At 33.3% G+C, this 16,374-nt stretch overlaps 2 protein-coding genes across 3 annotated transcripts; one reads left to right on the forward strand and one right to left on the reverse strand.

The window, feature by feature from the left end:
• Positions 1-6,286: 6,286 nt before the first annotated feature.
• Positions 6,287-8,533, reverse strand: LOC18610112 (putative protein S-acyltransferase 1). Its single transcript, XM_018115200.2, has 7 exons — positions 8,374-8,533; positions 8,127-8,297; positions 7,767-8,033; positions 7,427-7,660; positions 7,081-7,220; positions 6,666-6,699; positions 6,287-6,583 (listed from the first exon to the last, which is right to left on the reverse strand). Exons 1-7 carry the CDS (start codon positions 8,527-8,529, stop codon positions 6,287-6,289), a joined length of 1,299 nt encoding a protein of 432 aa, XP_017970689.2. The 5' UTR covers positions 8,530-8,533.
• A 267-nt stretch (positions 8,534-8,800) lies between these two features.
• LOC18610113 (Polynucleotidyl transferase, ribonuclease H fold protein with HRDC domain-containing protein) lies at positions 8,801-16,258 on the forward strand. Of its 2 annotated transcripts, XM_088804016.1 has the most exons (13): positions 8,801-9,092; positions 9,167-9,426; positions 9,523-9,621; positions 10,159-10,242; positions 10,388-10,474; positions 10,585-10,705; positions 11,181-11,368; positions 11,483-11,527; positions 12,110-12,621; positions 12,708-13,203; positions 14,291-14,666; positions 14,835-14,985; positions 15,946-16,258. In XM_088804016.1, the coding sequence occupies exons 1-13, from the start codon at positions 8,861-8,863 to the stop codon at positions 16,004-16,006; spliced, it is 2,712 nt and encodes a 903-aa protein (XP_088660142.1). In that variant the 5' UTR covers positions 8,801-8,860; the 3' UTR covers positions 16,007-16,258. The 2 variants fall into 2 exon arrangements, with proteins under 2 accessions (XP_088660142.1, XP_007045663.3); XM_007045601.3 differs by having other exon boundaries at positions 14,291-14,985.
• The last annotated feature ends 116 nt before the right edge of the window (positions 16,259-16,374 follow it).

Genomic DNA, 16,374 nt, shown 5'->3' on the forward strand with positions numbered 1-16,374 from the left:
CTCTTCTTATATACCAAATTTACCAAACCATCCTTTCCTTTGATATAATTTATTTTTTAAGGATTATTTATTTATTTAATACTAGTGCACATTAAATATTATTATATTATTTACTATTTTCAATCTAATTTTGAAACCTTCTTTGATGACTTGGCTAAAAAGTCATCGCCTTACTCTGACATTTATGCCCTTACTCCATTTTTGTATTTTCATATTATAAGAAAATAAATAAAATTATGGGAATTTACACTCTACTTACCATTAATGCTTATATTCATATGTGGAATCCATAATTTATAATTAGGTCCATATATGTAAATAGTATTGATGAATTTATTTGAAATTAATTGACAAAAAAAATAATATAATGAGATTTCATTTATAAAAATTTTAGATTTTTTTACATAATTACAAAAATTTATGCAAAATTAAAAGTAAATATTTTATCCTCCCTAAGGGCAAAACTGAACTTGAGAAACCAAAACCTGAATCCTCAATAAACTGTCACCGTATTTTAGAGTCAGTAAATAACTGTTCATATAAACCCCACTTACCTAAATGTGACATGTGAGGTTGTATCCTCATATTTGGAGGTTGTATATTTAAGTATAATAAATTTTAAGATGGTTTTAAATTGCATATTTGTTTTAAAATTTTAACATAATAATAGAGTAGATGTTATTTTTATTTATTGGGTTTTTTATTAATTTATGTCATATTATAAATCTTAATCCCTACGCAGTGATGAGTATTGAAATGATTATAAAATAAATCTCATATATGTTAAATTTAAGATATTTTAAGTATCATAATTTATTTTTAATTAATTTTAAATTAGATATTTGTCTGAAAAACCTTTTTCTAAAAAAAATCGAAAATTCTTTTTTTTTATCCTAGCTTTTATTCTTTTACATTAAAATGTAAGATTTAAGATAAGGATTGTGAGATATTTATAAAAGACTATCTAGTATTTTTCTTTGTACTTTTTTAACTCAATTATACTAACCATTTAATTAAACACATTGCTAATTTTATTTAGTTTTAAACATTAGGGTAATTAATTCACGCATTTGAAATTTGTATGTATAATTGCCAATAATAAGCATTTATTCTCACATGATCATAGTTTAAGGAAACAATATTCTTTTATATGATAACATTATTTTTAAAAATTACATGACTCCAACGTTGCACGTAAAGCTATAATCTTTTTAGATCTCAAAACAGATTGTGTTTTGTTTTATAGTTGATGATTATATATGAATGTGATTCAGTGCTAAATAAAAGGGCATGAAAAGTTCAAACTTCATCACAATTATTTATTATCAATGCAGGTACTTATTGTTTTTCTGTTTCGAGAAAATATATTTAACGATAAAATTTGAATTTTTTGAATTTAAATATTAAAATTAAAACGATAAAATTTATAGATCAAAGATAAAATTTATAGACCAAAGATAAATTTAACCATAAAGTGCATTGATTTTTTGTAATGTACGAAAAAATGATCTTAATTACTGTTTGATATTAAGTAAATTTAAGATCGAATTGATGGGTTTAATGTATTTTTTCATTAAATTTAAAACTTATTATAATTTTTTTAATGAAGATATCTCTTAATATGAGATTAACCTATAAGCAAACTAATTAATGCAGAGGCGAAAAGACAACACGCAAGAGTGAGGATTGGATAATTGTAAACGACAGTCAAGTACACGTGAGAAGAGGTGACAGCTCGAGACGTGGCGAAACACGATTGGACAAAGCACTTCACTTTATCTTGGCTCTGTCCATTAATCATGTGACACATGCATTTTGAGTCACGTGGACGCTGCAAAGGAGGAGGAGTGGGGGCCGGGGGCTTAGAGGTCCCACTCAAAGAATAATTCTGACACGTGTCATGATGCGGTTCGAACGATCTCAACTTGATGAGGATCCTTTCACCCACTTAAAAAAAAAAGGACATTTCCCTCTTGGTAGGGTGCTGCCCGTAAAAGCTGGGGACATCCCCTTTGGTTGAGGAAAGAGGATTCTTCAAGGGCAATTTCGACATAAATGAGAGAGGGAGAATAAATAAAATGATAAATAAAATATTATTTCAAAATTTCATAATCTTCTATTGGTAAATGGTAGTTACAATGTTACGTTTAGATTTTATAATTAGTACTTTTAGAAATAATACTTAGGATTATACTCCTCAGAATTCGTGACATTAGTCGGTCCATACAAATAAAATTAATTGCATTCCGACAAATGGAAGTATTGATTTTAGTTTAATATAGGTTGGATCAAGTTTTGTTGTGAATTTCGAAATATACCTTTTTTTTCTTTGTACCAAGTTAATATTCTATTGGGATATATGTTTTAATCCATGTTAATGTTCTTAATTTAAGTGCTTTGACCATTTTTGGAATTACCTCTTTGAGGAAAAAAATAGTATATGTTTCGTGAATTTTATTGTGATACTTCTCGTATCAAATGTGAATATGATTGTTAAAATTTATATCAAAATTTAAATAAATTATTATTAATAATTTGAATTTAAACATGAACCATGTATTTTAAGTCGAAAAAGTTATTGTTTGGTGGTGTTTGGATTCAAGTTGTTACAATTGGTATTAGATTGTGATGTGTATCGTATCAAATGAGGATGTAATTGTTAAAATTTATAGAATAATTAAAGTCATTCACTGTTGACAATTTGAATTTAAGTATGTTAGAGTCTCCATAACTCGAAAAATTATTGATACAGTGGTACTTAAACTCGAGTCGTTACAATTTATTTTATACATCAGGTTAATTATTTGCAAGAATATTTTAATTTTATAGTAATTATTATGTTAACCAATTTTTGTTTTTTGGGATGAATATAGTCCAACCACTTAGCTAAAAGTTGTTAGGATTTGAGTTTTCTTGTATGCTTTTGCAACTAATTCAAAACTGTCATTTTACCAAAACCCTACTTGTTCAAATTTTTGTCATTTTACTAAACCCATACCACCTCCTACTGCTACTTCTCTCTCTAATATTGGACATAATTTTCAAATATTTTCCCATCACAATAAAATCTCTTATTAAATATAAAATAGTGTATTTTTAAAAATGATTTGTAGTTTTGTTTTTACTTAACTATGTTTATATATGAGGCACTCAAGCATTTAGCTTATTGATTAGTGCATGATCTCTCTACCGAATCTCTCTCTTTAAAGAGAAAGATTCGAATCTCCTTTTTTCTAATTAAAAAAAAAACTATGTCTATATATGGGATTTTAGTGGAAATAAAAGAAAGAAAAGTTGTGTAATTAAAAGAGGAAAATGAAAAGAAAGGAAAAAAACATATATATATACACACACATTTAAATCCATGATTTCCACATATTTTTTGTTTATTGGACAAACAACAAAACACTTTTATTATGTATCCATTCAACTATATTAATAATTGCTTACATAATTAATGAATTTTAACAAATTTGCATATGCATGTTTATGCAGGCATGTGCATGCCTTACTAAGCCTATTATTGGTACATTGAATTGTACTTTAAATATTTTGTTTCATTGATGATGTTTTGTTCACATTTGACAATGATGGGTTTTCAATTTCACTAATTATGTAAATTAATTAAGAAAAATCAAATTTAACAAAAGCCATATATATATATATATATATAATCTATATATTTTTGAGGCACATGCAAACAAGATTAAGTCATGCTTTTTAATCACTAGACTAGAATTAACTAAATTAAAACTTGGAATTTGACACCAATAACAAGTAGTAGGGTCTAAACAAATCCAAAAAAAAAAAAAAAAAGAATGTCAATTCTTAGACCAAGAATAAACAAAAATTTAGCCAAGCTGTCATAGCCCATGATAGAATGTGGAGTTGCAATTATTTTCACAAGTATGAACATGTCCAGGATGTATATGCCCTAAGCTGAATTGGGCATTATGGTTTAGTTCAAAAAAACAATCTGTTCGAAAATGGAAAGATAAAAATAATGACATAAATAGTAAATAAGCATCAACTTCGAAGACAAAGCTTTTATATTTTTGATTGAATTGATTTTTTTTTTAAATTTTTAGCATCGTTTCTATGATAATTATATTAAAAGTAAGGAATGTGATAAATAATCCGAATTGAAATAAAGAGGTAAAAATAATTGTAAATAATACAATTTTGTACAGTAAGGATTGACTAGAATGGTGATCCATTTGGGTCAAAAGGGTGGGGTGATTCATAAGGAAATCCAATGTTAGGTAATTAGGTCTGAAACTGATTATGCAAGAGAGTTGATGGATGCCATTCTACAAGAGTGTCGAGTTACAGATTGGGATCAGGAGGAAAACGTGGAAAAAGGGACTGCTTGTTAGGTGCTTTGCTTGCAATCGGAGTCCCTGTCGCTTTACAACACTTGTTGTTTCACTGCTTAAGCAACCCCGCCAAAGCTGCCAGTACAAGAGACATATCCCTGTTAGTTGGTGCAGCTGCTCTGTCTACCCAAAAAACAAAAAAAAAAAAGGGGAAAGCCATTCATTCTATTTCTCACTTGGCTACTTGGCTTCCTCTCCCCACAGATTCACATCCAATCCAACAAGAAACTGTCCAACTTGAAACTTTTTATGGCATTAAAAGCAGTTTGCAAATATGTTTTGATGAATCCAGCACCAGCCAGCGGTCCTTATTGTGTTAATAGTGACTGTTTGTTTTTTTTTTTTTCTTTAGCATATGAGTTAAGATACTTCATCAAATGGTCCTGATCGTGATAAGATCATTATTGCTCATTGCTTTAATAACATTGTACTTTTTCTCAAAGGTAGAAAATCAGAGTCCAGAGATTGTTTTTCTTTTGAAGAAATCAGAGGTTGGGTTTGTGACACCAAAAAGAAAGTGCAAAAGAGAGGGTTCCTATGGCGACAAGCAAATCTATATATAAAGTGGTAAAGTAATAGTTCCATCGTCATAAGTGAATAAAATAAGATTAACATTAACATAACGATTAAAGATGAGTATGTACCCCAAAAAGAACAAAAGAAAAATTAAAGATGACTTGCTATGCACGGATCCAATTTGCTAGAAAATTCATCAGCTTATGAAAAAGCTTCTAGTTACCCAGTAATTAACCCTCCATTTCATAGATTCTTGTTAATTGAAAAGTATTACTAAACTTTATAAAGGAAAAGGTATTATTAAATAAAAATGAACATGCTCTTATAGTTTTATTTTGAGTTAAATTAATTATTATAAGTAATGGTTGATTAACTGTTATTAATCAAAATATTATATTTCATTTTAGGTCATGTGATGTTGATATAACATGTTGACATGTTATAATAGATAATGATGTGACATATTAATATAACACGATGATAAAATTGTTTGATATTTTCACTTTTCACGTCAGCGTTACGTAGACATAATATAACTAATGATATATTAATTAATAATAATTAATCAATTATTATTTATAAAAACCTATTTGATTCAAATAAAATTATGGTGACTTAATTGAAGGTAATAGAAGACTAAAACATTTATTTGAATTGAAAATATAAGATCAAGTCACAAAAAACTTCTTAGTAAGATAGAATAATTTCAAGTTTTCCAAGTTGCTTTTAATATATTTCCCCTTTAATGCCTCCCACAAAAGTTATCTACTTTTTCTTAAAATGCGTACAGGAAAAAAAAAAAACTAAAGTAGGTATTAATCTAAATATATAATTCAAATCTATTTGTAGAAATACTGCACTTCATATGTAGGAAGTGTTTGGGGACAAGGTTGAAGTGGTACTATCATCAAAGAGGATATGAATGCACTGTAGATAGGTTTGGAAATAAAAATTGGACCATAATTGTCTCAACCAAACCCTCCATTTCACAAGCTCTTAAAATTTTTGCTCCAACATCATACAATCAATAAAAAATCTCAGTTGCAGGTAATGGACCCTAAGAGTGTTTTGGTGGTTGAGAATAAGGGATGAATTGATGTGCTATAAGCAGATTATGGATTTGACCTTTGATGTTGTCAGACTTGGGCTTCACATAATGTACCATTACCAAGTGTATTCAAATTATAGGAAACAATTGAAAGATGGTGATGTCTCCATGAATTGCCTCTGGCTTCCATTGTTTCCCACTTTCTTAGCTCTTGTTCTTCCTAATCTGCTACAGTGCTCTAGCCCATGCAGTTTAATTTCCTTCTAGATATAATAAAGGAAGCTGAAAGCTTTCTATCTAGATACATTTTTCATTCAAAATTATCAGGTAGACCCATGGGAAGTCATTATGTAAGATGGTGTGGTTCCACATACTGAACCTCCATAAATGCCAACATTGGTGCCCATCTCAAGCAGCCATCTCCATCCACCCACCATGCTTTGTCTACATGACCCCATTCATCATGTGGTCTCTCTGCCATTTTGTCAACCAAGGAACCAGCTCCATCCGCTTCAGAGTGCAGTCCATTCACTCGATTTGGACATGGATCAAAGTTATGAACGTACCCCAATGAGCCTTTTTTCTTTGCAATGTAAATTTCGAAGCAATTGAGGAATGGAAGTATCAAGACATCATAATGGCTCTGAAAAGGATTTCATCTTCAGTCACTTTGGTGATAGCTTTCATATAAATTGTTCAGGGTTGCAGCTTTTGACATGTGAAACCATGTTAGCTGTAACAGGGACTAACATGCCAAATCTAACACATGCACATTAAAATCTTTTTCCTGAATTTACACGTTGAGTATGAACAGACCTAACTGGTAATTAAATGCCCTAGTAAATTAAAGGTCTTGCTGTCAATATAATATGCTGCTAAATAAGTAAGTCTAAAACTAGTTTTCAGGTTTCATTTGAAAAAGGTAATCCCCATCCAAGCATATAATTTTCTTTAGGAAAGTAACGGTAAATACATACATACATGCATGCATATATACACACATATAGTTGAAAGAGTGAAGATTCTTAGGATACTTGTCCTAAAATAGCATAATACACTTTTCTCAATCTGCATCAGCTACTTCATTTACAAATAGTTCACCGTTCACCTCAGACTGGCATCTCATCATCCGTGCTCTACCTTGGAATCACTTCAGCCCTGAAATCAACTCCAGAAGGTGGTAAAGGTGCAAATAGCACCTCTTTAATGTTACTTATTATTCCTTTGTCATATGGATTTGAAGAGCCCACGTAGCGGTACCGAAAATTCTCATAAGCCGTCTGCATCAAGTACACAAGCATTGAAGGAAAGAAAAGAATCAGTTAACTTCAATAATGACAACACCTGCAAGCAAGTAATCTGAACAAAAGTTGGATATATATGCATATGCATTCTTTATATGGCCCTGTAACGAATGTAAATGATCTTCTCATCTTAAAACTATTTCCCCCAAATAATAAATTTCAACAGATTAGATTAGACCTACCTGATTTATTGCAATTAAATAGGAATGGAAAATAGAAAGGCCACCTAGGAACCAAATGGCAGCAAAGCTAAACACTGTCAGTGCCAAGGTTTCAGGGCAGTTCCTTAGCATTCCAAACAACCCAGTACCAGTTTCCAACGTTCTTTGGTGGATCCTCCAGCAAGAGAAAGCAAATATGTAGATAAAGAAGACTAGTGCTGTTATCAAAAATGTCAAAAAGAAGCGATAGTTTCTCTGCATAAACAGCCATAAAAACTTAATTTCAGGCAAAACAAACGTTGCCTATGGGGCTATAAAGATGTGTGCGTAATGTACTTGAAGCAGTTTGGTTGTTACATACCAGCCCAATACACTGACCAACCCATAGACAATGGTGATCATATTTTTCAACACAATTGTCACATATGGCGCAATGGCAACTCCTTGGTGGCCTAAAAATCCTACAAATCCGACAATATTTTAGTTTCAGTTGCACCCCATTAATAGTTACCTTCTTCCTCCGAGTCCAATTACTACTGGTACCGATATCTTCAAGAGATATTGCTTGTTCACTTCTAGGAATGATTCCAGGGTCAATTGCACTAACCAGAATCAAGTTGACAAGAACCTGCAGTCAATTACACTAACCAGGATCAAGTTGACAAGTACCTGTAGTTCATCATTAATAAAGTAACTGTTTACGTTTGAATTATGGACTGACCATCACAGTCAGAATCAAACATATACTGACAATAAGAGTGGAATTAGTCTTTGGTAAATCATATCCAATGTAAATGGTGAAAATCCAACTTGAAATAAGTATAGAAACAGCTGTCAGGAGCAACCCTCTTGGATCTGGGCCGCATACAAGTCGACCCTGGAAGAAAAACACCTGCATTTAAGCAAGCAAGTTTTGATTACAAGCATGGAAAAACAAGACTATTTTGATATAATAAAAGGAAAGGTACATTGTTCCCTGGCCAAACTTGGTAAGTTCGAGTTCCTTTTGCATTGTTTCCATAGCAACCATGTTGAAGGCATTGTTCTTCAACAACTCTTCTGATTTTACAGACATTCTCCATTAGAGAAACCCCCAGATTCCCAAACATTCCTCCAAGCTTCATTTCAACTTGGGATTTGGCGTTGGTTTTGATCTTTTCTTAAATTATCTACAAATTCTTTACGATTTAGCAAATGCAAAAATGGCTAAAAATGGCGAAATAACCAACTTTTGAAAAAGAGCGGTTACCTAAACTAGTTGGGCTATCCTCTCAGCCCAAATATTTGGGCTCACAACGCACCGTTTAAAGTGCCACGTAAGCCGACAGCGTTTCGCTCGTACGTTAGCATGAGCCGCCGGCTCGCCGCAATGTTAAACCCCTTCTCTTTCTGAGGCGTTCCCTCTCTTTCTTCGGAACTGGAATGCTAAAATAGAAGAAACGGAGAGTTGCAGAAATGGGGAATAAGAAAGAGAAGATGAAAATCTTACTGACAATCGCATCGGTTGCTGCAATCTCAATCTTCTTCACAGCTCAACTATACAGAAGACGCCGAAGACTGAAAAGACCTCAAAGTTGCTGCTATTTACACTCCGAACCAAAGCCGCAGCAGAGTTTCAAGCGGGTCTTAGCCGATAACTCCTATTCTCCTTTCAACCATTTCAACCGCCAAACGGATTCCGTTAATGGTAAATAACCTCCTACTTTTTTTAAAAAAAAATTCATGTTTTTTTTAATGAAAAATGATTAATTTATACTGCAGAGAAATCTTCGAGTTTGACTCATCCGTATGAAGCGGAGATAACGGCATTGATGGAGAATCCTCAGCTTCTGTTTCTTAAGACTGCGATCGACTATTTCGATACGAAAATGGGCATGCAAATGAATGACTCTTATGTTTGGGTTGAAACCGAGTCGCAACTGAGTCAACTCGCTCAGGTGTTGAGCAAAGAGCAGGCTTTCGCTGTTGATACCGAGCAGCACAGCCTACGGTCGTTTTTAGGTTTCACTGCTCTTATACAGGTCCAAAACTATTGACAAAAGTATTGCTTCTACTTTTTGCCTGTGATTTTTTTGTTCTTAAACTTTCAAATTTTCATTTTATGGTATGACGAGCAGATTTCTACTGAGAAGGAAGATTATTTAGTGGATACAATTGCTTTACATGATGCAATGGGCATTCTTCGTCCCGTTTTTGCTGATCCTAATATATGCAAGGTATAATTTTCTAGTATGAATTTGGCTTTCAAATAATAATTTAATAGATTGGAACTTAAAAATATATCCTTTTTAATAATCAAAATGTATGCTTTTACTTTATATATGGAACAATTATGTTAGAAACAGTTTTACTACATTTTGATTATTTGGTCATTTATAATCAAATAGTATATGTTTACTTTTGTTATTATCCAAGTTTTGCTTTATAGCAACTTTTGAAGAAGTGAAATCAAATTGCAAAAAACAGATTGCAAAAGCAACATCCAAATGGAGCCCTATATATTTCTTTGTTCTATATTATTGCCTCTAGTTTGCTGTAGAAGATGAGAAGCATTGATCAAACTGTGCTTTTGTTTTCCTTAATGCAATGTTTATACCATTTTTTTTTTCTGAAAAGTAAAATTTTGGTGTACTCTTGGTCTTATAAATTACTCATTAGTGACATTTGACTCACTATATAGTGCATTGGTGCTAAGGCAGTAATAAGATTAAAGTATCCTGATCATGTCTTGGACCACTTGGGATGTTATGCAGGTGTTCCATGGGGCTGATGGTGACATTGTCTGGTTACAAAGAGACTTCCACATATATGTTGTTAATCTATTTGATACTGCAAAGGTGAGCTTCAAGCATTTGTTTCTCATGAACAAGGAATAATTTTCCCAGTTAAATGTTTGCTATCAGAAACACATGCATTGGAGAGATGATTCCTTTCAACAACTGACCGTCATACTCAATTCACATTTCTCTGACTTTGATGCAGGCATGTGATGTTTTGTCGAAACCCCAGAGATCTTTGGCCTACTTACTTGAAACTTATTGTGGTGTGGCCAAAAATAAAATATTACAGGTATGTGCTTGACACTTGCTTAGTGCTTTTCAAAGCTTATTGTGCATCGTTTTGTTCTATAACTAGAACATATCTTAAACTATTTATTCTGTTACTGCATTCCATTTCAGCGTGAAGACTGGAGACAACGTCCGCTATCAGAGGAAATGGTGCAGTATGCTTGTACCGATGCACATTATCTGCTATATATTGCAAATTGTTTAATTTCTGAGCTTAAACAACAGGACCATGGTATGTTTTCTACCCAAATCTTATTTAGATATTGGCTCTTTTATTTTGTTTGTCTCTGAGTGGATTGGAAAAGGAAAGATAAAAGATTATAGCAGAATTTCTACATAAGGTGGTAGCGGTACAGATTTAAACAAGAAGTAGATGATATGCCCAAAATCCAAAGAATTGTTATTCTATATTGTTAATCAAGACATTTAAAATCAATGACTTCTGGTCTTTTTCTTTCCTCTGTGTGTGTTTGGGGGTGCAGGGATGGGTTTTAGAGGGGATGTCACTTGAAGGCCTAGGTCTGAGGCAAATATTGTTCTACTCCATTGGTTTTGGGCATGAAAGAAAGAGGTTATTTTTGGAAGAGTGCATACAATATGTCACATAGCATATAAGCTTAATTTTAATTTTCAATATTCAACTACTAGAAAGACCTATGTCTACTACTTCTATTAGCATCCAAATGCTAAAGATATTAATGTATCAGAATATTCATCTTGCCCCGATGACAAGTTCAATTTTGTTCTCGAGGCTAGTCGACGATCAAACATGATCTGTTTGCAACTCTACGCTAAAGAGATTGAAGATTTTCCTGGGGAGTCTGCTGCATTATCAATACTTTCTCGCCAATTGAACAGCCAAGGGGGTGCTCCTTCTACATCCGGTGAAACCAAGGTTTGGCCTCTCCATATTACTAACTACAACACTGAAATCTTTAATAGATGCTTGTTCTTTAATTATTTAGTACTTAATTTTACATCATATTCTAATGCTTTGTTCTTAATCCAGTTTCAGGGTCTTGTTAGGAGATTGTGTGCATGGAGAGATTTAATGGTAGGTGTTAATTGCAGTGTAAACTACAAATTTAAGAATCACTTCGTTACTCAACAAGACTGAAGGGAGTAATCACCTTATTGATAAGGGAAGCTCGGCAAAAATTTTCTGGTCCCCTTCAAACTTTGTTAAAAATTTTTAAGTGATCCTTAAATTTGGTAATAGTTATCTACTGGAGCCATTTTTATTGTTGGTGGGTGCAAGGAAAAACTTGTTTCCATCGTTTGTTAATCTTGATCTGTTATGAATGTCTCATTTGTGATTTGGTATAATCAGAAAGAATTTTGTCTTCTTAAATCATAACATGCCAGAAACGACGAGATTTTCTTTTGAACTTTGATCACCAAACTCTGACACCATGCTTCTGCTAATGGCAAAAGAAATTAAAATCGATACACTATATGTGAGGACAACTAATGCAAGTCTGAGACTGTTCTAATGTAATTTTTGTTGACCTGGATGCTGCATTCAATGAAACCAGCCATTCAAGTTACTTATTATGTTCTTGTTTACTTTGTTGTTAGTTTGGTTTCTCTTGAAAACAGTAGTTATTGATGCTTTACATGTGGCACTACTTTTCAGGCTCGTGTGCATGATGAGAGCACAAGATACATATTATCCGATTATGCTATTGTTGCTCTCTCTGAAAGAGTTCCAACAACTCAAGCAGATATTTACGACACCATAATTCAAGCTGATTTGAATATAGATTCTTCCAATCTCAGCTCTTCACTCCCATCTCCTTCCCCTCTTGTTTGCAGTCATTGGATTGATGTCCATCAACTAATCCAGGACAATTCAAGCAATCTTGATAAAATTTTTCCTGTGATTCTTCAAATTTGCTTGGGTCCAAATGGGAGCTGTCCATTGTCTTTATTTAACTATGCTTTATTGATGAGCAGTAGCCTGAAACTAGAAACTAGAATAGTTTCCAAACAAAATGGGTTCAAAAACCCAAAACAAGTTGCTAAGAAAGCTTCACGTGAGCTGTTCATTCAAAAATTTTCCTGCAAATCTCCAGTTTATCATAATTGTAGGATCTATGCAAACGATGGGCGGTTGTTGTGTTATTGTGATCGCAGGAAGCTGGAATGGTTGGTGCATTTTTTTCTGTATCTTATATCCATTTCAACCACTATATTTATATTCAATTTGACAGGATAATGTTGTTATCTTACAGGTATCTTTGTCGAGATCTGGCAAAACTTGTTGAGGATGACCCTCCTGCAATAATGCTTCTTTTCGAACCAAAAGGTCGCCCAGAGGATGAAGATAATGATTTTTATATCCAGAGTAAGAAAAATATATGTGTCAGCTGTGGTGAAGGCAATCACTACTTACGCTACCGAATAATTCCCTCATGCTACCGAATTCACTTTCCTGAGCACTTGAAAAGCCATCGCTCTCATGACATAGTCCTGCTCTGTGTTGACTGTCATGAAGTTGCTCATGCTGCTGCTGAGAAGCACAAGAAACAAATTGCTGGAGAATTTGGAATTCCACTTTATGTCCGCAAGGTGGTTGATTCAAACCAAGCACCAATTATATCTGGATCATCTGATTCAATGAACTCCAAAGATTCAGGTGTCTCTCCACTACAATTGCGAACGGCAGCTAAGGCTCTTTTGCGTCATGGACCTGAAATGCCACCCAGCCGCCGTGAAGAACTGACCCAGGTCTGAAAGTTATCTTTAGATATTTGCTTTCCTTGTAAAATTTAGACAGCTTTAATCTTGTTTCAATGGATCACAATGGGGCCTTTTGGATATGAGAAGAATATGCTGTTCTATGTCAGGCCATTGAAGGGGCCTGGGAATCCCAAAAGCATAAAGGTTCAATGCTGTTAAAGAATGCTTGATGAGTGCATCATGATAACTTTAGAAGTGGAATGTATAGTGAAACTTGTTCAAACTATTTGAATCTTGCTAGCATGACTGACATCAAACGTAAGTACTAAGACTGGTAAAAATATCCATTCTTGACAAAAAATTGACATTGGGCTTCTGAAGCTTTTTACGTATGATAGTATCATCAGATGCTTCACATTTGATACAAAATTTATATTTGATGTAACAACATATTAAGTTAGAAGAACAAAACTCCCTGTACAATTGCGTCTTTCCTTGCTAATGCTAGGTTCAAATTTATTACTTAATCATTTGATTTCACTTATATGATTGGGGAGTCAGTATATCATTAAAGTACTGATATTTAAGAGTTGATTTTTTTCCCATGATGAATTCATCACTAATAAATGTCCAATTCATGAAAAAATTTTGTACTTTTAAGTATAATCCCATCTAGTACTTGCAATGTTAATTTCTTTTAATAGGTAGGGGGTGATACATTGGCTGAGTTAGTGTCTTGCGCATTTAATGTCTCTCTTTAAACATTTAAATCAGTTGGTTTACAATTCAACTCGATAATCACTATCTTCTTCTCTCCCTCCCTCTCCTTTGTCTTTCCATTTATTCTCTTTTGCACATGTAAAAGCTCACTTTCTTTTTGGCTTTCTCTTCATTATCTTGTTTCAACTTCTATTAGATAAAAGAAACTTTTTAAAAATTTTATAATAGTTATTCAGCCACACATGTAATGCTTGCCACTTTGGTTAGTGCTTCTTTTGTTATCTTTTGTACATGTAAAAACTCACTTCCATCATAATATTTGTTGTCAATTATAAACAGGTGCATCTTTTTGGTACATGTCATATGACTCTTTATAGAAATAGGTTCAATTTTCTTCTTTGTGTTGCTTTTGCAGATTGTTATGAGATATTACGGGGGACGGGAGATATCCAAGGAAGATTTAGAAAGAGCCTTGGTAGTGGGCATGAGTCCTCATGAGCGAAGAAGACTAGAGAAGAAGAAAGGCTTATCTTTAAAACATTCTACGAGGATTCTTCCTGATAAAAAGCAAGAAAATAATAATGTGATAAAGATGATATCTACCACCTCAGATCCACCAGAAGTTGATAATCCTGATGGTTCAGATTTTACTGCAGATGTTTCTTATGCAACAAGAGTTGATACATTAAAGGAAGACATGGATTTCTGTATCGTAACAGATACTGATACAAGTAATCCACCAACATGTTCTGATTTTGGAGTGGTGACAGTTTCAACTACAGTTTACAATGGTGTGAATTCACATAGCACTGAAATTTCTGATGCTAAAAGTGTGTGTGTAGTCATTTCTGATGGAAACATTTGTGAGAGAAGCACACAAAATGATATAGTCGACTCATCTTGTGCCGGATATGATGGAAACATCCCACTTAAACATAATTCAAAATTATCTCTACTAGGACATGGACCACATGGGAAACAAGTTGTGGATCATATATTAAATGAATATGGAGAGGAAGGCATTCGTCAATTTTGTCAGCGGTGGAGACAGGTTTTTGTTGAAGCTGTTCGTCCTAGTTTTTTACCTGCTGGCTGGGATGTACTGCACAGGTATGCCTTTCTACTGTTATCTTTGTGTCTAAATGTTTTAGCTTCTTTTTCTTATAGAAAGTTCCTATGGAAAGGAGTGATATGTGTAACATTAGAGAACGTAGGAAGAAAAGGTAATTAAGAAACCAAATTCAATCAATTTGGTTGATTTGGAGGGAATTTGCAAGGGTGGGGAAGTGTTTCAAAGTAAGGGTAATGACTGCATCTGAGTAAAGGCAGGAATATTCATAAAGTTTCTTTTACATCCACGACCTCAAAAACTTGATTTTCTATCCAAGACCTTTTGAATTTGTTCTAAATTCATCCATCCATCAACATATTGTTAAAATTTGGATGGAATTTGACACGTGTATGTTCACCAATGCGCCATGTTGCAAATTTCGTTCATATTCCACCTGAATTCTAATGGTTTATTGACAAATGGATGGGTTTAGAACAAATTTGAGCGGTTGTGGATGAAAAGATCGAATGTTTTAGGTCATGGATGAAAAAAGAACATTACAAAAAGGTCAATGACTAATGATGCAGTTTGCTGGCATTATCTGGTAATCCCTTGCCACTAGAACCTAGATTCTAAATGCCTCAGCCAATAAAATTTGTGCATTGAGCTTGGAGTTTCCTGGTGTTGATATATCCATTGAACTTTTCTCGCAATCAAGGCCATAAAAGCATGTGCCATCACCACTCAGGTCCTCAACATGAAGCACAACATTTATTTGAGCCCACCAAGTCCCCAACTCAAATTTATTTTTATCCAATGCATTTTATGATATACCCTACCATACACCCCCACCACCCACCCCCCCAAAAAAAAAAAAAAAAACTCTGTAAGGGGCTTGACTATATACGTGAAGAAGGAATTGATGGCAACTCATTTAATTTATTTATATATTTATTTCTTTTCCTTTTCCTTTCCCTTTCTTTGTCCAAGGATTTAATTTTGGTCACTGTTTTCGGCAGTGGCAAAAGAGAATTTGGTGAGTTCAGTGTGTACAAACCTGACAAGAAAGGTGCTGACTGATGGAAATGTAAACCAAAGACATGCAGTTTCAACTATTGGCATGACATGCCAGTTTCCAAGCCCTTCGCCATTTTCTAGTATTCATTCACCCTGCTCAAGAACTTTCATTCAGTTGATCCCCTTGTAAATGCATCCTTTGTGTTTTATGGAGTTTAAGCTTTCTGACTGTTGTCTTTCACAATTATCTGGTGCATACAGGTTTTCCTCCACGGGGAAATAAATTACAGCTTTGGTTCCACTGAAATGAGAAAAGTTTTTACATAAAGCATGATTAAAAAGTTATTATAAAAATAATTATATTATATATATATATATATATATATATATATATTCAGTTTTATATATAAGAATAAAAAAAATAAAAATTG

The sequence above is a fragment of the Theobroma cacao genome, chromosome 2, assembly GCF_053813885.1.
Source record: "Theobroma cacao isolate CCN51 chromosome 2, ASM5381388v1, whole genome shotgun sequence".
Lineage (NCBI taxonomy): Eukaryota > Viridiplantae > Streptophyta > Magnoliopsida > Malvales > Malvaceae > Theobroma > Theobroma cacao.

What these genes read in the sequence shown, in the direction of transcription:
- LOC18610113 (XM_007045601.3), top strand. Translation starts at nt 8,861, where the DNA reads ATGGGGAATAAGAAAGAGAAGATGAAAATCTTACTGACAATCGCATCG. An exon ending in GTTTCACTGCTCTTATACAG is followed by an intron (nt 9,427 to 9,522) that starts GTCCAAAACTAT and finishes TATGACGAGCAG; the next exon opens with ATTTCTACTGAGAAGGAAGA. An exon ending in GCTTAAACAACAGGACCATG is followed by an intron (nt 10,706 to 11,180) that starts GTATGTTTTCTA and finishes TTAATGTATCAG; the next exon opens with AATATTCATCTTGCCCCGAT.
- LOC18610112 (XM_018115200.2), bottom strand. Translation starts at nt 8,529, where the DNA reads ATGAAGCTTGGAGGAATGTTTGGGAATCTGGGGGTTTCTCTAATGGAG. An exon ending in AAGTTTGGCCAGGGAACAAT is followed by an intron (nt 8,298 to 8,373) that starts GTACCTTTCCTT and finishes GCTTAAATGCAG; the next exon opens with GTGTTTTTCTTCCAGGGTCG. An exon ending in TTGGTCAGTGTATTGGGCTG is followed by an intron (nt 7,661 to 7,766) that starts GTATGTAACAAC and finishes CTGTTTATGCAG; the next exon opens with AGAAACTATCGCTTCTTTTT.